A 22,156-nucleotide genomic window follows, 5' to 3' on the forward strand; every position below is an offset into this window, starting at 1 on the left:
AAAAAAATATATAGATTGAAGTAGCCAAGTAGGCACAGGATATTAAAGAAAGGGCATATCACGTATTAACGGTACATTGATAAAGGTTATCATTATTACTATTTATTCTGTTCTTTTAGCAGTTTGCAGGTCACAGGGCTAAAAGACTTTTTGTGTGTACAACTAATTCTGCACCCTAAAGAGTCCAACATGCATTCAAGATTATTGAAAGTTTATCATTGCAACCTAAAATCAGGTCTAATTTACAAGTGGCAACAGAACTCAGAGTTGGTACAATAAATTTATAAAGAATGGTGCGACGCCTGCACCTCAGACAGAGGCGAAAGTGATTCTGGCTGCAATGAATGGGATTTAGGTAAGGCTATGTCAAGTTCCATTTCATGCATGTCATAAGAAATTGTTTCTGTTGGTTTCCACAATTCAGCTGAAGATGATAGAACTTGTACAACATGACCCATTCCAGGCCTTTTGTACGGGTTTTTTTCGCAGCAGTGGTCAGCCAACTCAGCAACTGTGGTTATACTGGCTAGCGCTTCCTCATTGAGTTCAATACTCTGATCAATGGCCTTCTGGAATGTGTTCTTGTTACTACACATTTCGCGGAACCATGTAACCAGATGCACAACATTTTCTGGGTCAGATGCATCAACGGCTTTTCTACCTGTGATTAACTCCATCAAGATTACTCCAAAGCTATATACATCAACCTTAATAGTCGCTCGTCCAGTCTCTGTCAAGTCATATACATAACATTCAACTTCAGGAACAAAAAGAATACACAATTATTAACTGTAACTATTACAGTGTGTAATGTAGACATATTTTTTGTTATTCAATATGACAAATAAAAATGTAAAGAACAGTCATTACCTACATACTCTGGAGCAAGATACCCAAAAGTGCCAGCTACTCTTGTCTCAATTGAATGTTTTCCATTATCTGGAACAAGTCGGACCAATCCAAAATCTGCAACCTTAGCCTTCATATCATCTCCGAGAAGAATGTTAGATGGTTTAAGGTCCCTATGAATAAAACTTTGATGTGCTAAACCATGTAAATACTCAACACCTCTGGCGACATCCAGGGCAATGGTCAATCTTCTTGGCCACTCGAGTGGTTTCAAACCTTCCTCCTTCCACTTGAACAGATGCTTGCTGAGGGTTCCCATAGGCATGTATTCATAAATAAGAAGCCTCTCATTTTCATCCAAGCAAAAACCAAGGAGTGCCAACAAATGGCGATGTCGAACTTTAGTAAGAACTTCAATCTCAGACTTAAACTCTGCCAAGCCCTGCTCACTCACCACTCCGGATTCCATCCGTTTGACTGCAATTTTCTTCCCTTCGTGCAATTCCCCTCGGTAAACAGTCCCGAAACCTCCTTTTCCCAATATATTTTCCTCACTGAAGTTATTAGTTACATTTCTCAGAACTTGAATGGTTGCAAACTCATCTCCATTAATACTCCACCTTGAAGCTGCAGTCAGGACTGCATTTCCATCCCCTGCATTCTGAGGATGTATCACCACAGTATTCGGACTCTGTACTCTACTGGAACGCTTTCGTTTCCTGGTATACAAACAGACACCTAATCCAACAATAAACGCACCACAAACAGCATGCGAACAGGAATATAAGCGAAACTGCTTAAAGCGAATAGAATAAACGCGAACGTTTAAGCGAACAGAATAATACTTTACAACAAAGGGGGAACTAACAAAATAAAAAACGATCTATAATGAGAGCTGAGTTCGGGATTACTGATAGTATGGCCGGAGGTGCTCGACATTCCAAGTCGGGGACTTTGGAACCGTTCAATCTTTTGAGTGGTAAGTCCCCGGTCTGATCACCTTGTCGACCCGGTACGGTCCTTCCCAGATAGGTCTAGTACCCCGCACTGGGTCCCTGCTTCAAGGAGAACTTTTTAATCAAGGTCTCCGACTGTAAGTCTCTTCGCTTGACCTTTGAATCGAAGAACCTTTTCGCACGTTGCTGGTAGGCTGCTATCTTAGCGAAGCCTTGCTGCGGTGCTCTTCAACGAGATCCAGACTTGCCTCATAAGTGCTTCGTTTTCAACCTCATCAAGTCTTCTGAAGAGAACCAGTTCCCACCACAGGAATCATTGCTTCGCAGCCATAGGCTAGCGAAAAGGGGGTTTTTGAGGTGGAGGTTCTTGGAGTTGTCCTGTCGCCATAAGACTTCGGGGAGATCGTCAGCAGACTTCGGGGAGATCGTCAGCCCAATTTCCTTTGGCTGCCCCAAGCTGGCCTTCAGAGTGTGCTTGATGGTCTTGTTAACAGCTTCAACTTGGCCATTCACTTGCGGTCTGGCGATTGAGGCGAATTTTTTATGGATGCCCAGCTCGTCGCAGAACTGTGAACTCCTCGTTATCGAATTGCTTTCCATATCCGAGAGAGGGTGTGGGGAATTCCGTAGCGGCACACTATGTTCTTGAAAACGAAGTCTTCAGCTTTCTGGTCGTGATCGCGGCTAGCGGTTCAGCTTCCACGATTTTGTGAAATAATCTACCGCGACCACGGCATATTTGACCCCTCCTTCCAACTGGCATGGGACCGATAAGGTCGATCCCCCACATGGAAAAGGCTAGGGGCTAGACATCGTTATCAGCTCGTGCGAGGGGGCTCGCGGAATGTTCGCGAACCGCTGGCACTTGTCACATTTCTTGACAAAATTGTGCGTATCTTCTTGGATTCGAGGCCAATAATATCCTGACGAACAACCTTGTTCACGAGAGATCGAGCAGCTGTGTGATTTTCGTAGATCCCTTCGTGAATTTCCCTATGCGTAGTCTGCTTCTTCACTGGTTACAATCGAGGAGAGGGGCACTGAATCCTCTCCTGTACAGCTGGCCCGAGAGTGTGTAACGAGCAGATCTTGCTCGCAGGACCTTGCCTCGACCTTGTCGCTCGGCAAGGTCCCATCCTTGAGGTACTGGACAATGGGAATCACAGGAATTCGGTTGAGTCACATTTACGGCCTGTTCGGTTGAGCATAGTTGGAGCATCGACGAAACGAACAGGAATGTTATTTGGAGCCTTTGAATCCAAAGACGAGGCTATCTTTGCTAGGGCGTCCGCTATAGAATTGCTATCTCTGGGGATCTGAGTGATTTCAAAGTGCTTGAACGACCTGAGAGCGGTTCTAGCTTCTTTCAGGTAGCGGACCATGTTCTCTTCTTGGCTTGGTATTCCCCTAAAATTTGGTTGACGACCAGCATGGAGTCGCTGTAAATGCTGATCGCGGTTGCACCATTTCTTTGGCAAGTCGCAACCGGCAAGCAGGGCTTCATACTCAGCTCATTGTTGTCGTCTTAAACCCGAACGGAGAATACCATGAATTCGAGCCCCCTCGGGGGTTACAAGGAGTAGAGCAGCTAGCACTCGGGGAGAAAGGGGATGCAGAGGCGACCTGGGCCTGTTCGTTTTGCTGCTCCCTTAACCTCTCCAGAGCTCGCTGTAGCTCCTCAATTTTGGGTAACGAAGCCAATTGGGGATTGCTTTCACCATGCGAGTCCGGCCTTCGTGATTACGGTTCAGGAAAGTCCGGAGGTCGGAATCCTCTTTCGCCTCAGCCGGCATTTCCGGCCGCACTCGACCAACGCTGACTAGAGGTGTGTGAAGGCGAAAGATTGTGCGGGCCATTTTACGACCCTCGCGGTGGTACGAACCGCCCCGCGAGGTGTGGGGACCCCGCATGATAGCGACAGGATCGTTCTGCTGGCGGTGACAGGAATCGTCGTGCAGGGCACCTTTGCTTGGGTTCACCTGCGATGGCATGGGACAGCTCGAGATCACTTTTTCGCCGAGTCTCAGCTTTGCCGGCACCCTGCTCGGGGCATGGTTTGTGTTCGCTGGTCCTTGGGAGCCCGTAGGCTTACTTTTGCCATGCTTACCCTTACGTCTACGCGCTGCAGTGCTCGCGGCACAGGCTATTTCCCTTTGCCTGCTTTCGCGCGACCTGCAGGCGTTTTTGGCGGTTGCACCGCCCCAGCTGTTGTAGATGACATCATTGGTCCAAACGGTCCAGCCTCTAGTTGACCATCTGGAGAGTATTATCGAACTTTCCAGGTAGCTTCTGATGGCGAGGTCAAGCTTCGAAGCTGCCGGATATCCCCGCAGCATTTTGTGAAAAATGGAAGTACCCTGGAGGGGGTATCCCTTGGGTCAAGGGGACTCCTCAGCGCGTGGTTAGCTTGCTCAGGTTCAGATTGGCAGGCATTGTTGCTGTAGGACCAGTAGGTTAAAGATTCTCCTGATGAAGGATGAACACTAAATCAGGCCCTCCTTCTAGCGCCAAACTGTTGATGCGTGATTCTAACACCAACTATCGACACGTGTGTAACGTTGATTGGGAAGAGACACACGATTATGTATAGAAAATGTGAAACAAATGCAATGGGAGCTTTTAAAGTGGTTCGGATGCTAAGGTAGCAAGTCCTACGTCCATGATTTGTATTAGTATTGTGGTCAGGTCGCAACAGGGACGACTTACAAAATGATTAGGAAAAGTAAATACAAAGTTTGCAAGAGAGAGAGTTCAAGTGTAAAAATGGCCGAATCCTTTTAATGAAGGGGTCTCTCTTTTATAACCAGATGAGGGGTGTAATTATCATTAAATCCATGGTTGGTGTGAGTTCAGGACATAATCCAGCTTTACGTCCATTGCCCCCTCCAAGCTGATTTCACGCGATTTATTGCAGGGAAATGGACACGTGGGAGCTCATAGCGTTTGAGGCCTGACGTATACTTACCGTTCTGACGGAGCAGATCACATGTATCACGTGACTTCCACGTCATCCCTTGTTTTCCCAAGTATAACAAGATTGAATAATTGGCGCTTCTCAGATATCTGAAATAAGATATGTTCTTGGTCACGCCCCCCAAAAGGTAAGGTCTCCTTCTTTCTTCCTCCCTCTTTTTTTTGTGTTTGGTTGGTGGGCAATGGCGTTGGGTCTCCCGGTGTTTCACCAGAGACGCGACGTTGTCGTCGGATTCGAGCCATGGATGGCGGCTCGAGTTACTGTTAGGGTTTAAGGGATTTGTCCCATGCCGCCGTGCGGGACAACATGCGATGGCTAAAATGACCTGTCTATCAGTGTTGCAGACTCTGTAATGGAACTGTCAACGTCCAGACCCGAGGAAGCGACCAGTTCGTCCTCGCGGGACGTTCCCGCTGATGCATCCCTTGATGTCTTCTCGGTTCTCACCCAAGAAGAGTTCAATAGGATAAAAAGACAGTTTGACGTCCGCGCAGAGGTGTTCCTCGACCACACCCGATCGTCACAGCATCCTTTCGAAGGCCTTGCTGCGATCTCTGAAGAGATCTTCAAGGGTGGAGGGATGATTCCCTTCCATCCTTTCATCAGGTTGGTCCTGGATCACTTCGGGATCGCACCGATGCAGTTGACGCCAAACGCGTATGTCATCGCCGTCGCGATGTACATCGCATGCCGCGAGAGTGGCTTGGGCGAGCCAACGGCAGTGGAGCTCGGTATCGCTTACTATCTCAAAAAGAGTAAGGACAAGGATTCCTATTACTTGTCCCGGCGACCTACCATCGCCGAAGGGATACATAGCTATCCCAGCAACGCGGGGGCCTACGAGACAAAATTCTTCTTTTTCTGCTATGACGGCCACTGCCGTTTTCAGGAACTAAGTAGGTTCTTTTTCGCTAGGTTCATTGTCTGTTCGTCTGCTTTATCATAACGACCTGCCTTCTTTTGCAGTTAATAAGACGACCAGCCAAGACCTGCTTGATGACCCAGACAGGCTCGTGTCTTTTGGAGTCCTTCCCGAGGAAAGCCGGGACACGAGGAAGCTCGTGACAACCACGAACTTGCGGAAGTACGGTTTCATCAATAACAACGCGTCTTTGGAACCCCTAGAAGGTAAGTTACACTGATTCCCTTCTGGTCGCAGAATAACTTTTGCTTACTAATGTACTTGCATACAACGACTATGCCTCCGAAAGAGTCTGAGCAACCTCGCCGAGCACCGTTTGTCTTCCCTCAATCGAGGAGAGAGAGAGCGATCGAAGCTGCTCATCCCATTACAGCACAACCGGTGCGAACAGCCACGCCTTCCCAGTCCCGTCCTGTGCAAGAAGCAACCAGGACAGAACAGGTCGCTCAGACACCACCTGCTCGCCCAAGGCGAAAGGCTCCGACCCAGAGGTCGAAGAAGAGGAAGCAGATTTAGGTCGACGAGTCAGAGACCGAATCTGAGGAAGAACCCTTGAGGTCGCAACAGGACTCAAGAAGGAGGTCAGGCAAGGAACCCGCGGACGAGACGATCGCTGCCAACAAGGTGAAGGGCACGCCAGTGCTGGACTCGTTGGGGAGCCTGCCCAAATACTTGCAGCCGATAGTCTATTCTCTGCTCGAGTGTGGGCTATCGTAGTCATATGATGAGTTCGCCGATACGGGCGACGACCTGATGACCACGTCGTTTCAACATCTAAGCAATGTAAACGAACTGCTCTTAAAGTTTGTCTGCCGTTTTTATTCTAATTCACTTCTTGCTCGCAGGCTTTGCTTGCGATGAGGATGTCTATGGAGAAGACTCGGCTGGGGGCCGCAAAGGGGGCAAGCGACCTAAAGGAGGAGGTCGCGAAGCTCAAATAGAACCTGGAGTCCGTCGAAGCGGAAAGAATGCAAGCATTCGAAGCGGTGAACAGGTACCTGAACCAAAAGGATGCCGCTCTGCGAATAGTGGACTTCCAAAAGGCGGAGCTTGAACGACGTGCGGAGGAAGTAAATGAGCTTCAGAGGACAATTGCTGGGCTCTCCAAGGAGGTCGGAGAGAAGGACCAGAAGCTCCAGACGACCTCCATATGGGCTCAGCGAGCTGAACAAGAAAGGGAGGTTTCCGAAAAGGAAAGGCTTGCTCTGGAGGCCGAACTTCAGGAGAGTCGGGAAAGAATTGCTTCACTGACTGAAGAAATGCGTATCCAGTCAGAGGAGATCGAGGATAAGGCCGCCGACTGGGCAATCGGGTCCATCTATGCCTTACAACCGAAGAACCCAGATCTGGATATTTCCGACCTCCCAGAGGGGTGGTAAGAGACCTTGCGGATTCTGGCGGAGGAAGATGATCAGGCAGCAGCGGCCACCCGAAGATCTGACCAGGCATAGGGTTCTGGTCCTGCTTCGAAGGATCCCCTCGACCAGCCATAGTGCAATGGGTCTGACTCCATTAAAATAGGATCTTAATTTTTGTTGTAAATAAATGAAAATACATTTTGCTTTCAATTGCTGTTCGCTTTATCATATATGAGTGCAGTTTACAATTCAGTTTTACATAGGCAATATTACATGTGAATCGTTACAAGCGAACAGAATAAATGCGAACTGCTTAAGCGAATAGAATAAACGCGAACTGTTTAAGCGAACAGAATAATACTTTACAACAAAGGGGGAACTAACAAAATAAAAAACTGATCTATAATGAGAGCTGAGTTCGGGATTACTGATAGTATGGCCGGAGGTGCTCGACATTCCAAGCTCGGGGTACTTTGGAACCGTTCAATCTTTTGAGATGGTAAGTCCCCGGTCTGATCACCTTGTCGACCCGGTACGGTCCTTCCCAGATAGGTCCTAGTACCCCCGCACTTGGCTCCCTGCTTCCAAGGAGAACTTCTTTTAATACAAGGTCTCCGACCTGTAAGTCTCTTCGCTTGACCTTTGAATCGAAGAACCTTTTCGCACGTTGCTGGTAGGCTGCTATCCTTAGCGAAGCCTTGCTGCGGTGCTCTTCAACGAGATCCAGACTTGCCCTCATAAGTGCTTCGTTTTCAACCTCATCGTACAAGTCTCTCTGAAGAGAACCAGTTCCCACCTCCACAGGAATCATTGCTTCGCAGCCATAGGCTAGCGAAAAGGGGGTTTTTGAGGTGGAGGTTCTTGGAGTTGTCCTGTACGCCCATAAGACTTCGGGGAGATCGTCAGCAGACTTCGGGGAGATCGTCAGCCCAATTTCCTTTGGCTGCCCCAAGCTTGGCCTTCAGAGTGTGCTTGATGGTCTTGTTAACAGCTTCAACTTGGCCATTCACTTGCGGTCTGGCGATTGAGGCGAATTTTTTATGGATGCCCAGCTCGTCGCAGAACTGCTTGAACTCCTCGTTATCGAATTGCTTTCCATTATCCGAGATGAGGGTGTGGGGAATTCCGTAGCGGCACACTATGTTCTTGAAAACGAAGTCTTTCAGCTTTCTGGTCGTGATCGCGGCTAGCGGTTCAGCTTCCACCGATTTTGTGAAATAATCTACCGCGACCACGGCATATTTGACCCCTCCCTTTCCAACTGGCATGGGACCGATAAGGTCGATCCCCCACATGGAAAATGGCTAGGGGCTAGACATCGTTATCAGCTCGTGCGAGGGGGCTCGCGGAATGTTCGCGAACCGCTGGCACTTGTCACATTTCTTGACAAAATTGTGCGTATCTTCTTGGATTCGAGGCCAATAATATCCCTGACGAACAACCTTGTTCACGAGAGATCGAGCAGCTGTGTGATTTTCGTAGATCCCTTCGTGAATTTCCCTCATGACGTAGTCTGCTTCTTCACTGGTTACACATCGGAGGAGAGGGGCACTGAATCCTCTCCTGTACAGCTGGTCCCCGATGAGTGTGTAACGAGCAGATCTTGCTCGCAGGACCCTTGCCTCGACCTTGTCGCTCGGCAAGGTCCCATCCTTGAGGTACTGGACAATGGGAATCATCCAGGAATTCGGTTGAGTCACATTTACGGCCTGTTCGGTTGAGCTGATAGTTGGAGCATCGACGAAACGAACAGGAATGTTATTTGGAGCCTTTGAATCCAACGACGAGGCTATCTTTGCTAGGGCGTCCGCTATAGAATTGCTATCTCTGGGGATCTGAGTGATTTCAAAGTGCTTGAACGACCTGAGAGCGGTCTTAGCTTCTTTCAGGTAGCGGACCATGTTCTCTTCCTTGGCTTGGTATTCCCCTAAAATTTGGTTGACGACCAGCATGGAGTCGCTGTAAATGCTGATCGCGGTTGCACCCATTTCTTTGGCAAGTCGCAACCCGGCAAGCAGGGCTTCATACTCAGCCTCATTGTTGGTCGTCTTAAACCCGAACCGGAGAATACCATGAATTCGAGCCCCCTCGGGGCTTACAAGGAGTAGAGCAGCTAGCACTTCGGGGGAGAAAGGGGATGCAGAGGCGACCTGGGCCTGTTCGTTTTGCTGCTCCCTTAACCTCTCCAGAGCTCGCTGTAGCTCCTCAATTTGTGGTAACGAAGCCAATTGGGGATTGCTTTCACCCATGCGAGTCCGGCCTTCGTGATTACGGTTCAGGAAAGTCCGGAGGTCGGACTCCTCTTCGCCTCAGCCGGCATTTCCGGCCGCACTCGACACACGCTGACTAGAGGTGTGTGAAGGCGAAAGATTGTGCGGGCCATTTTTACGACCCTCGCGGTGGTACGAACCGCCCCGCGAGGTGTGGGGACCACCCGCATGATAGCGATCAGGATCGTTCTGCTGGCGGTGACAGGAATCGTCGTGCAGGGCACCTTTGCTTGGGTTCACCTGCGACGTGGCATGGGACAGCTCGAGATTCACTTTTTCGCCGAGTCTCAGCTTTGCCGGCACCCTGCTCGGGGCATGGTTTGTGTTCGCTGGTCCTTGGGAGCCCGTAGGCTTACTTTTTGCCACTTGCTTACCCTTACGTCTACGCGCTGCAGTGCTCGCGGCACAGGCTATTTCCCTTTGCCATGCTTTCGCGCGACCTGCAGGCGTTTTTGGCGGTTGCACCGCCCCAGCTGTTGTAGATGACATTCATTGGTCCAAACGGTCCAGCCTCTAGTTGACCATCTGGAGAGTATTATCGAACTTCTCCAGGTAGCTTCTGATGGCGAGGTCAAGCTGCGAAGCTGCCGGGATATCCCCCGCAGCATTTTGTGAAACTGGAAGTACCCTGGAGGGGGTATCCCCTTGGGTCAAGGGGACTCCTTCAGCGCGCTGGTTAGCTTGCTCAGGTTCAGATTGGCAGGCCATTTGTTGCTGTAGGACCAGTAGGTTAAAGATTCTCCTGATGAAGGATGAACACTAAATCAGGCCCTCCTTCTAGCGCCAAACTGTTGATGCGTGATTCTAACACCAACTAATCGACACGTGTGTAACGTTGATTGGTCAAGAGACACACGTGATTATGTATAGAAAATGTGAAACAAATGCAATGGGAGCTTTTTAAAGTGGTTCGGATGCTAAGGTAGCAAGTCCTACGTCCACTGATTTGTATTAGTATTGTGGGTCAGGTCGCAACAGCGGACTGACTTACAAAATGATTAGGAAAAGTAAATACAAAGTTTGCAAGAGAGAGAGTTCAAGTGTAAAAATGGCCGAATCCTTTTAATGAAGGGGTCTTCTCCCTTTTATAACCAGATGAGGGCGTGTAATTATCATTAAATCCATGGGTTGGTGTGAGTGTCAGGACATAATCCAGCTTTACGTCCCATTGCCCCCTTCCCAAGCTGATTTCACGCGATTTATTGCAGGGAAATGGACACGTGGGAGCTCCATAGCGTTTGACAGGCCTGACGTATACTTACCGTTCTGACGGGAGCAGATCACACTGTATCACGTGACTTTCCACGTCATCCCTTGTTTTCCCAAGTATAACAAGATTGAATTACGCACAGGATATTAAAGAAAGGGCATATCACATATTAACGGTACATTGATAAAGGTTATCATTATTACTATTTATTCTGTTCTTTTAGCATTTTGCAGGTCACAGGGCTAAAGGACTTTTTGTGTGTACAACTAATTCTGCACCCTAAAGAGTCCAACATGCATTCAAGATTATTGAAAGTTTATTATTGCAACCTAAAATCAGGTCTAATTTACAAGTGGCAACTGAACTCAGAGTTGGTACAATAAATTTATAAAGAATGGTGCGACACCTGCACCTCAGACAGAGGCGAAAGTGATTCTGGCTGCAATGAATGGGATTTAGGTAAGGCTATGTCAAGTTCCATTTCATGCATGTCATAAGAAATTGTTTCTGTTGGTTTCCACAATTCAGCTGAAGATGATAGAACTTGTACAACATGACCCATTCCAGGCCTTTTGTACGGGTTTTTTTCGCAGCAGTGGTCAGCCAACTCAGCAACTGTGGTTATACTGGCTAGCGCTTCCTCATTGAGTTCAATACTCTGATCAATGGCCTTCTGGAATGTGTTCTTGTTACTACACATTTCGCGGAACCATGTAACCAGATGCACAACATTTTCTGGGTCAGATGCATCAACGGCTTTTCTACCTGTGATTAACTCCATCAAGATTACTCCAAAGCTATATACATCAACCTTAATAGTCGCTCGTCCAGTCTCTGTCAAGTCATATACATAACATTCAACTTCAGGAACAAAAAGAATACACAATTATTAACTGTAACTATTACAGTGTGTAATGTAGACATATTTTTTGTTATTCAATATGACAAATAAAAATGTAAAGAACAGTCATTACCTACATACTCTGGAGCAAGATACCCAAAAGTGCCAGCTACTCTTGTCTCAATTGAATGTTTTCCATTATCTGGAACAAGTCGGACCAATCCAAAATCTGCAACCTTAGCCTTCATATCATCTCCGAGAAGAATGTTAGATGGTTTAAGGTCCCTATGAATAAAACTTTGATGTGCTAAACCATGTAAATACTCAACACCTCTGGCGACATCCAGGGCAATGGTCAATCTTCTTGGCCACTCGAGTGGTTTCAAACCTTCCTCCTTCCACTTGAACAGATGCTTGCTGAGGGTTCCCATAGGCATGTATTCATAAATAAGAAGCCTCTCATTTTCATCCAAGCAAAAACCAAGGAGTGCCAACAAATGGCGATGTCGAACTTTAGTAAGAACTTCAATCTCAGACTTAAACTCTGCCAAGCCCTGCTCACTCACCACTCCGGATTCCATCCGTTTGACTGCAATTTTCTTCCCTTCGTGCAATTCCCCTCGGTAAACAGTCCCGAAACCTCCTTTTCCCAATATATTTTCCTCACTGAAGTTATTAGTTACATTTCTCAGAACTTGAATGGTTGCAAACTCATCTCCATTAATACTCCACCTTGAAGCTGCAGTCAGGACTGCATTTCCATCCCCTGCATTCTGAGGATGTATCACCACAGTATTCGGACTCTGTACTCTACTGGAACGCTTTCGTTTCCTGGTATACAAACAGACACCTAATCCAACAATAAACGCACCACAAACAGCACCGATCACAGAACCAACAATTTTTCCAGTATTCTTGCTCCCACCACCTGGGGAACTGGTTTCTCCGCTATGAGTACCAGGAGTTCCAGATGAACCCCCTGGTGGTGTTCCCGGCGTGAAACTACTGTTATCTTTTCCAATATCAGGGTTCCCATGAATGTTAACAATCACGTTCTGTCTAAACTTCGGCACTTTACCAAAAATATGATTATTTGACACATCTAATTTCTCAAGTTTAGACAAAGTTGTAAGCTCAGTAGGTATAGTACCAGTAAGTGAATTACCAGATAGTAACAAATGTCTCAACGATGTAAGCTGAGAGAAATTCGAAGAAATAGTGCCGGTGAGCCCCAAATTTTGGAAATTAACAACCGTGATGCTTCCACCACTATCACACGAAATCCCCTTCCATATCTGAGAGGCATCACAAGGATTATTTCCTTTCCAACTCTGTGCAAACACCACAGGATAACCCACAGATTCGGCAATTGATAACAAAATATTAACCTGACTAGCACAAGGAAAACCAGGATCGTCTAAACAAAAGCTATTAGACCCAGTTCTCATATCCACCCTAATTTTAGAAGTATCAAACTTTGGAGTCGGACCCTGAAGCAAATTATTAGTCAAATTGACCGTAGAAAGTCCAGGAAGATTAACCAAAGATGAAGGAACAATACCCGTCAACTGATTATCTCTCAAGCTGAAGTCCTTCAAGCCAGTAAGCCCTGATAAATCTGGCAAAGGACCCGTAAATTGGTTCGAATAAAGCCAAACCTGAGTCAAAGAAGTCATGTTTTGTAGCAGAGAAACTGATCCATTTAGCTTAGTGTCACTGATTTGGCCATTCAACCAAAGTGTCTCAATTGCTGACCCAGCAAAACTCTCCGGAAGTTGCCCATGGAGGTTGTTCATGGCTAAATTCAAACTCTTTAATTCTGGAAATACATCTCCCCCAAGAAACCCAGGAATAGCTCCTGTAACATTAGCCCCGTTTGCAGAAAATTGCTGCAAAGTCGTTGCATTTGTTAAACTCACAGGAATCTCCCAAGCCTCAAAGGAGTTATAATCAAGGCTTATATTTTGCAAAGAAGTTAACCCAGAAAAGAAATCCGGGGGGAAATATGTAAAATTGTTGTCATTAAAAAGCACTTCTTGAAGAGAACTCAACCCAGCAAGACTTGGGATAGGCCCACTCAGTTCGTTCTTCATCACATCAAGTGTAGTCAGAGAAGTTAAGTTCCTGAGGTCCGGTGGGAGAGTTCCTTTCAGGCTCTGTGACCCGATTCGGATCACGTAGACCCGATGGTCCTCCCAACAGGCAACGTATTCCCACTTACACGGGTTAGGATCGGTCCAGCCCAAGCTTGCCGGGTTGCCTAAGCTGGTTTTGAGAGCTTGCATTGCTGCAGCATCTGGACTGGACTGAGAGTGAACTGAGAGAATTAAAGAGAGAAGAGAGAGCAGGAAAATAAAAACAGCGAAATGGGCATTCTTCATTTTCGGGAGAAAAATGATTAGGAAGAGAGAATGAGCCGTAAAGAGAAGGGAGAAGAGGAGGGAAAGTCCAGATAGTGTTTCTGCATTTTCTTAAATGGAGTAAAAAAGTACTCGAGAAAAGTTAGGAGAAAGTTGCAACCTGTTCCTTTTATGTTTCGGAAAATTGTATTAGTTACATGAAGGAAAAAGATGTAAAATACCACATAATAATCACAAGTAAATAAGGTAAATAAAAAGATAACTGAGAAAGACGGGGTTGAGGTGAAGGGAATTTGTTGGGGTAAAAATTGAGGAATTAAAGGCGGAAATTGAAATTAGGTGGCAGGCCACATTGTCGAAAACGCGTTGTGGAATTCCAACGCCTGGACCATCTACAGAGCATTTAGACTTAAAGGTGAAGTGACTGTGAAGTGTGAACTCTGTATAATGGTAAACGTTAAGGACAGGGATTCTTCATTCAGATTTTCTATTTCAACACTTAGTTTATGTACGCCTTTAGTATCATCCAAAACTTCTATTTCAATATGTTTTCCATTTGAATATTTTGTACCTCAACAACATTTTCCTCTGATTTCATTTTGATTTTGTGTTAAAAAATTGGCAACTGTTTTTACAATGATAATTATGTCTGCTGTGTAGTCTGATAACCTCTTATCCTTGAACATCTTGACCTGCAAAGTAAAAAACACAAACTGAATTTCCTCACCGTCATTTGGATTTCCTCGTCTTGAAATGGAAAAGAATCAAGATACTGGATCATGATCTTTTGGACCTTCGATGATGTTGGGCATGCATATAAAATTGTAAAAAAGCCAGTAAGTTAAGCTGGATGTTGTTATGATCTCTTAGACTTGAAACGTTGGGCCTGGATTATTAAGAAGCTGTATCTTGTTATCTTCTCCAATATAGAAATTGTAATCCTGCTCCCTGTGTTCTTCTCCTCTTTCCCATTTATAGAACTTTAATTATTTAGCCTATTGTGTAAATTTAATAAGAGGCAGCTCGCATTAGTAAATTGGTGGGCTATCACAAGCCCATGGGCTTTAGTTTTGGGCCTGTAAAGATTATATGTTAGTAAGGTGAATAAAGTAAACAGACGACACTGTTTATTGTATTAGAGCATCTCCAAATGTCTCTTTATAAGACTCAAACTCTTTATTATAAAGAATCTATCCATAAAAATAAGAGTCCAACAAGCTCTTTATCTTTCAACTATAAATTAGAGAGTGAGTTTGACTCTCCACATTTAGAGAGTTAAATTTCATTCTCTATCCTAATTTTAATTAATAAACTACAAGTTTCTATGCATTTTATTTATTAATTCTCTCTCCCATTAAGTCTATTTCTTTAAAATAAAGAGCATCTTCATTAAATTTAAAGAGTCTATTAGATTTGAATAAAAAATATTTTCTTTATATTTAAAAATTAACAAAGATGCTCTTTATTTATATGAAAGATGCTCTTCAAAATAAAGAGTACCATTGGAGGTGCTCTTAGAACATCTCAAAGCATCTTTTATATAAGTAAAAAGCATCTTCATTAATTTCTAAATATAAATAACAAAATTTTTATTCAAATCCAATAGGCTCTTTAAATTTTAATTTTCTCTCCTATTAAGTTTCAAGAATTAATAAATAAAATACATAGAAATTTGTAATTTATTAATTAAAATTAGGATAAAGAGTGAAATTTGACTCTTGGAGAGTCAAACTCACTCTTTAATTTATATTTAAAGTAGACTCTTTATCGTTTAAAAATAAATTAAAGAGTGAGTTTGACTTTTTATAGTTAGAGAGTCAAATTTCGTTTTCTATTCTAATTTTAATTAATAAATTACAAGTTTTTATGCATTTTATTTATTAATTCTTTCTCCTATTAAGTATCTTTTTTGAAAATACAGAGTATTTTCATTAAATTTAAAAGTCTATTGGATTTGAATAAAAATTTTGTTCTTTATATTTAAAAATTAATGAAGATGCTCTTTATTTATATGAAAGATGTTTTTTAAAATAAAGAACACCATTATAGATGCTCTTATGGAAAACTGAAACAATTTGCTATAATCATCTACCGTAAGCATTCAAGAGGACATTTGAGTTTCTGCAAGTTTTCTAGTATTTGAATTTCTATTCCAACCATTTGAGTTACTTTTATCTCCACTTTCATTTACTTCTTGGGGTCCACTTTCATTTACTTCTTGGGGGGTGTTTGGTTAGAAGTAATATAAGATTATTGGGTTAAGTCATCCTATATTATTTGATTATCACGTTTGATTGTCAAGTAATATAAGATTCTGATAATCTTCCAATACCAATAGTAGTTACTATTAGTAATATTGGAGGTAATCTGATTACCTTCATTTTCTTAGGTATTGTAAAATTATTAAGGTAATCTTATTTTTGTTATAATTCTATCAGTTATTAATAACAATTTTGGACAATAATGCCCTTGTTTTAAAATCAATTTACATTAATCCACTATTACAATTTTACCCTTATTTGATTAAGTTTTTGGACAATAATGCCCTTATATTTAAAACAAATTGTAGACCACTACTACCACCAAGCCACCATCGCCGACAGCAAGCCAACCACCACTGATCGCTGCCGAAAAGTCGCCAAAGTCGCTAAAAATGACCGAGAGTCTCTGAGAAACTTTGATATGGCCGTTTTTTGCCATATTGATGGCCGAAAAGGGCCATATAAAGTAGATCTGGTCGTTAACGGCTAGACCATGGCTATTTTCGGCCAGATCTGGGTGAGATATAGCCGTTAACGGTCAGATTCATCGATCTGGTTGGAAATGGCCAAAATAGATCTGGCCATTTCCGACCAGATCTACTTTGATATGGCCATTTTTGGCCATCAATATAACTAGAAACGGCCATATCGGAGCCTCCCAGTGACTCTCGACCATTTTTAGCGACTTTGACGACTTTCCGGTGGCGCCGATGGTGGTTGGCAGTGGCTTGGGGTGGTGGGGGTTATTTTGTTATAAATTAAAGTTTTATATAAGCTAGGGTGTCTTAGCTAAATCTGAAATGTTGGGGGTTAAAAAAATATATTCAAAAATCAATAATAAAAATAATATTATATTAATATTTAAAAAGGGGGCAATTTAGTAATTTAAATAACATATCCACTAATTTATTCCTCCCAACCAAACATATTGATATAACATATCCACTAATTTATTCCTCCCAACCAAACATATTGATATAACATATTCACCAATTTATTCAAACTAACCAAACACATTTTCTTAAAGATTCTCAGTAATCTTAAAAGTAATTTAACTTTCTAGTGATACAACATTCTCAGTAATCCAATATTCTCTGAATCAAATGCGCCATTGGAGGTATCCCAGGTAATGTCATAAAAGGTGTTTCAGCAGGAGTGCTATTACTTTGTTTTTCCATATCATTTAAGTTTTCTTATATTAATTTGATAATAGGATTATGATTAATTTTATGGTTACCTTTATGATTATTAGATTAATGTTTAGGTTTTATATTATTTTCCTTATTTATCTTAGGATATTATAGGATTTTATCTTTATCACATAACTTAGAATTTATTATAAATAGGGTTGTAATTCTCATTTCTTTTCTTCTTTCCTGAGTGGAATTTATAGGTCCATATAGTTTAGCTTTTTTCATTCCAATCTAGTTTGTTTAGTTTTTTATTGTTCTGTCCTTTTTTACTTTAGTCCTTTTTTTTTTTTTTTTTGTAATTTATATTAAAGAAAAAAAAAGTGAGACAAAATAAATAAACAAATAAAAATAAAAGAGAGTGAGGAGAAAAAAAAGAGACTGTGAGTTAAAAAAAAAAAAAAGTGAAAAAAAGGAAAAATAATTATGAGCTAATTGATATGATATCTTCCAAGTATGAGCCACGGAAATGTGCATATTGTTGTCTTCCATATTTTAATGGGCATGTTCATCCATAAAAGTTGATTGATTGGATGGTTAGAGTTGAGCAATTCTTTGCAGATTTTGACATCTACGGAGAAACAAGTAAAGTATGTCGTTCCTCTATTGAAGGATGATGCATTTTACTGGTGGGGATGCTTGCCGACTGATAGACAGAGGTTTGGAAAAAGGCCTCTACAACCGTATAAAGCATTTGATAAAAGTCCGATTCATTTCCTTCAAGTACACAGATTTGTTGTTTCAACAGTACCGAGATTGTGATCAAGGCACGAGATCTGTTTTTTGTAGATATCCAACATTATATTTTTTGTAAGATTTTGGATTGGATTGGATAATGTCCTGAAGTACGAGGTCAAATTCATGTACATGTTGCTCATACATTAGGCGAAGTTGTTCGACTAGCTACACAAGTTGAAATGAAGCTGGAAGAGAGATGTCAAGCTCTAGCCCACCCTACTTCATCTATTGTCATGGAAGAGCAAATTTCTGCCCACTCAAGAAGGTCCCGCCACACCATCCCCTAAAGAAGAAAGTGTGAGCACGCAAAAAATTCAAGGTGACAACACGTGGTCAATTTGAGAAGAAACTGCTGAAATGGTACAAGAGATTTCAGATGAAGTTGCAATTCAAGATAAACATGAAGTTGAATTGGGAGATCATGTCATCCCCTTGTCTTCTTTCTTGAGTGGAATTATTTGCCCTGTGTGAGTGTTTATTCAACGTCTCTAGAACGATATCTAGCCCATTTCCTTTGTTTTCACCTTGTCAACTGATAGTTGAGTCTACCTCGACATCAGGATGAGTGTAATTCTATAAGCTTCCGCTAACCCGCTGCATTAGTTAACTGCAACATTTTTTCTGAACTTTGGCACTTTACCGTAAAGATGATCATGCGACACATCCAATTTAACAAGATCAGGTTGAGTTGTAAGCTCATTTGGTAGAGTACCCGTAAGCGCATTGCGCGACAGTATCAACATTTTCAGCGATGTAAGCATAGAGAAATTAGAAGAAATTGTACCTTGAAGCTCCAAGTCGAAGAAATTAATGATCACAATGTTGCCTTTACCATCACATGTGATCCCTTTCCATTTCAGAGAGGCATTACAAGGATTATTTCCTATCCAGCTTTGTGCAACACCACTGGGTAACGCACAGACTCGGCAATTGTCTACGAAATATTAACCCGACTGTTACAAGCAACACCAAACTCAGGTATGCAAAAATTGTTAGACCATATACTGTTAGAATTCAAGCCCAAGAGAGAGTCCAACCCAAAAAACTAGCTTGATAGATGGGAGAACCCCCAAGCATAAATACCACACTTGATAGGTATGATAGGATCCCGATGCTAAATCATAAACTCCTATTTTAGAATTATCAAATCCTGGAGTTGGACCTTGAAGCAAATTATTAGCCACAAAAACAGTAGTGAGGTTAGGAAGGCTAAACAAAGACGAAGGAATAATACCCGTTAACTGATTATCTCTCAAGCTCATAGTTCCAAATCACTATGCCTGGATAAATCTGGAAAGGACCAGTGAAAAGATTAAAATGAACCGAAACCTGAGTCAAAGAAATCATGTTTTTTAACACTGCAATTGATCCTTTGAGCTTGGAGTTACTGTTTTGGCTGTCCAAACAAAGCGTTTGAATTGAAGACTTGGCAAAACTCGAACGAATCTGTCCCTGGAGATTGTTCCCTTACAAATGCAAATGCCTTAATCGCAGTGTTGATGATGAAGCCAGAAACGGTGACGTCTTGTGCTTCAGCTAATTCACTTATCCAAACGGTACCGCATTATTCAACCATCCAAGATCTGAGCCATTGATTATAAAGCTGATCCAACGCCTATTATTAAGCCACACATCCAGCCATATAAAACAGTCTAAAAATTGGGTTTGGTCAACAGATCACACAACACTTATTCTCTCTCCTGTATTCGACTTTAGCCATTGTTAGAGCTAAGATTCTTTGCTATACTTTTCAGTAAAATCTGCTGTAATTAGGTGAGGATTTCTTTGTAAATCACTCATAGAGGGTCTGTTTACTCTTGGGCTAGGGATACCAAGATAGAGTTTCTCCTAGGGTGAAGATTGCAGTTCTGTTTGGATTTACTAAGAGAGTTTGAGTGAAGTAAGGAGTGAGTGAATCTTGATTGTGTTTGTAATTGGATCTATGGAATCAATTAGTGCAGAGAGCCCCATCAATTGTGGAGCTCAACGTGAACGTACCCGATTCATTCTTGAATAGGTGAACCACGGTATATTATGTGTCTGATTTCTTTGTGGTTGCTTGGTTTGATCTTTGTGTTTGATTGATTAGATTTAAAGCAGATTTCTGATTAAAGAATCGTAACAGTAGTATCAGAGCCTTAATTTCTAAGGTTTCGTGTCGATCAAATTGATTTTCTTGGAATCTAGGGTTCGTAGAAAATTGGGGGTTTCTTGACCTTTGTGTTCCTTAGTACTTAAGGATAGTTAGATCTTGAATTTAAGTCAAGATTTCGTCGAAATCTATTTTTTGGGGGATTCTTTAATCTGTCTATTCCTAGATAATCTAGGGTCCGTATTCCATTCAAATACCTTATCAAGTCCCAAACACTACACCATGAGTACCACACAAATGGAGATTTCCCAATATCATGGGAAAATCGACTTCAGTAGTTGGAAAAAGAAGATGAAAGCATTGCTATCCCATAACAAAGTTGCGATTGCTTTGCAAAAGGATGTTACCAAGTGGGCAGAAGAAAAATTGAAGAAAAAGGTTGAAGTTGATGAGGAAGCGCACAACCTTATCGTGATGAACCTGTTTGACAACGTGCTGAGGAAGGTAGATGGCATGGATACACCTCTCACCTTGTGGGGTAAACTCGAAACACTTTATTCATTACAGTCTGCTCCAAACTTAGTTTTCTTAAAGGGTGCATTGTTTTCTTACAAAATGGATAACTCTAAGTCTTTAGAAGATAATCTGGACGAATTTTTGAAGATGACTTTGATTCTAAAAGGAACAGACCAAGAATTAGGGGACACTAGCTTTGCTATGATCCTGCTTAATTCCTTAACTGATGAGTACCAAGTTGTCAAAAATGCACTTCAATATACTAGTACTATGCCTAGTCTTGACCTGATAATTGCTGGATTAAAGGCTACGGAGTTAGAATTAAAGGCCCAAAAGAGAAATGGAAATAATTTGTTTGTAAAGGGTAGATCAGACTTAGGTCAATCTGTAAATGGTATGCATCGTAGTAATGGCCCAAAGAATAAGAAAAAGGGGAAGGGTTCTGGTAACACAAGAGGGGAGACTAGAAAGTGTTTTCACTACAATAAGACTGGACATTTAAAGAAAAATTGTTTCGAGTGGATTAAGAAGCAAAAACAGGGAAACACTAAGAGTAATGTAGCTTCCACTAGTGATAGCATTGTTGTCTCAGATGTCCTCACAGTGTCTAAGTCAGACCTGATCCAAGAGTGGGTCATAGATTTAGGTTGTTCCTTCCATATGAGCCCAAATAAGGAGTGGTTTCAAGAGTTTAGAGATGACGAGCATGAGACTGTCTTTATGGGGAACAAAAATGCTTGTAAGGTTAGAGGAATAGGTAACATAACCTTAAAATTGGAAGATGGTAAACTGATAATGCTGTCTAAGGTTAGGTTCATTCCTGAACTAAAAAGAAACCTAATATCCTTAGGAACTTTAGATGAAGCTGGCTGTTGTTATAAGGCAGAAAATGTTTGCATCAATGTATATAGGAATAACAACATAGTGCTGAGAGGTCTAAAAAGAAATGGTTTGTATATTTTGTGTGGGAACTATTACTGTGATAGGAACAATAGTAAACTAATTTCATCAGAATTAAGTGTGACACAAAAATGGCATATGAGGTTAGGACACATGAGTCAAAAAGGCCTAAACATCTTAGGTCAACTGGGACTATTTGGTAGAGACAATATAACACCTTTGGACTTTTGTGAAACATGTGTGTTAGGTAAGCAACACAGGGGCAGTTTCACAAAAGGGGTTCACCTAGCTACAAACTGCCTAGATTACCTTCATGCTGGCTTATGGGGACTTGAATAGGTTAGGTCCCATGGAGGAAATAGCTACTTTCTCTCCATAGTGGATGATTTTAGTAGAAAAGTCTGGGTATACCTTCTAAAATCAAAAGATGAGGCCCTAACTAAATTCAAAAGCTGGAAATTGTTAGTGGAAAACCAAATTGATAGGAAGGTCAAGGCTCTTAGAACAGACAATGGGTTGGAATTTTGTAATGTAGAATTTGATAAGTTCTGTAGTGACTAGGGAATCCTATGACATAGGACTGTAAGGAGAACCCCTCAACAAAATGGAGTTGCTGAGAGGATGAATAGAACCCTCTTGGAAAAGGTGAGATGTCTCATGTTTACATCTGGACTGCCTAAATCCTTATGGGGAGAAGCCCTAACAACTACAGCATACCT

General features: G+C 42.5%; 2 protein-coding genes across 2 annotated transcripts; both read right to left on the reverse strand.

Annotated features, from left to right (window-relative positions):
• Positions 1 to 281: 281 nt before the first annotated feature.
• LOC116133542 (receptor-like kinase TMK3) lies at positions 282 to 4,816 on the reverse strand. The gene is made up of 3 exons (XM_031419232.1): positions 4,771 to 4,816; positions 871 to 1,587; positions 282 to 757 (listed from the first exon to the last, which is right to left on the reverse strand). Exons 1-3 carry the CDS (start codon positions 4,814 to 4,816, stop codon positions 282 to 284), a joined length of 1,239 nt encoding a protein of 412 aa, XP_031275092.1.
• Positions 4,817 to 10,849: 6,033 nt separating this feature from the next.
• LOC116133552 (receptor protein kinase TMK1-like) lies at positions 10,850 to 13,863 on the reverse strand. The gene is made up of 2 exons (XM_031419241.1): positions 11,514 to 13,863; positions 10,850 to 11,373 (listed from the first exon to the last, which is right to left on the reverse strand). Exons 1-2 carry the CDS (start codon positions 13,759 to 13,761, stop codon positions 10,925 to 10,927), a joined length of 2,697 nt encoding a protein of 898 aa, XP_031275101.1. The 5' UTR covers positions 13,762 to 13,863; the 3' UTR covers positions 10,850 to 10,924.
• Between the last annotated feature and the right edge of the window lie 8,293 nt (positions 13,864 to 22,156).

This window comes from Pistacia vera, unplaced genomic scaffold (assembly GCF_008641045.1).
Source record: "Pistacia vera cultivar Batoury unplaced genomic scaffold, PisVer_v2 Contig270, whole genome shotgun sequence".
In the NCBI taxonomy this organism is placed as follows: domain Eukaryota; kingdom Viridiplantae; phylum Streptophyta; class Magnoliopsida; order Sapindales; family Anacardiaceae; genus Pistacia; species Pistacia vera.

Bases quoted from the DNA above. Each gene is read 5' to 3' on its own strand.
- LOC116133552 (XM_031419241.1), bottom strand. From the start codon at position 13,761: ATGAAGAATGCCCATTTCGCTGTTTTTATTTTCCTGCTCTCTCTTCTC. The intron at 11,374-11,513 runs GTAATGACTGTT...ATGACTTGACAG, and splicing joins TCTTGCTCCAGAGTATGTAG to AGACTGGACGAGCGACTATT.
- LOC116133542 (XM_031419232.1), bottom strand. From the start codon at position 4,816: ATGACGTGGAAGTCACGTGATACATGTGATCTGCTCCGTCAGAACG. The intron at 1,588-4,770 runs GTAAGTATACGT...TTGTTGGATTAG, and splicing joins TGATCTGCTCCGTCAGAACG to GTGTCTGTTTGTATACCAGG. The intron at 758-870 runs GTAATGACTGTT...TTGTTCCTGAAG, and splicing joins TCTTGCTCCAGAGTATGTAG to TTGAATGTTATGTATATGAC.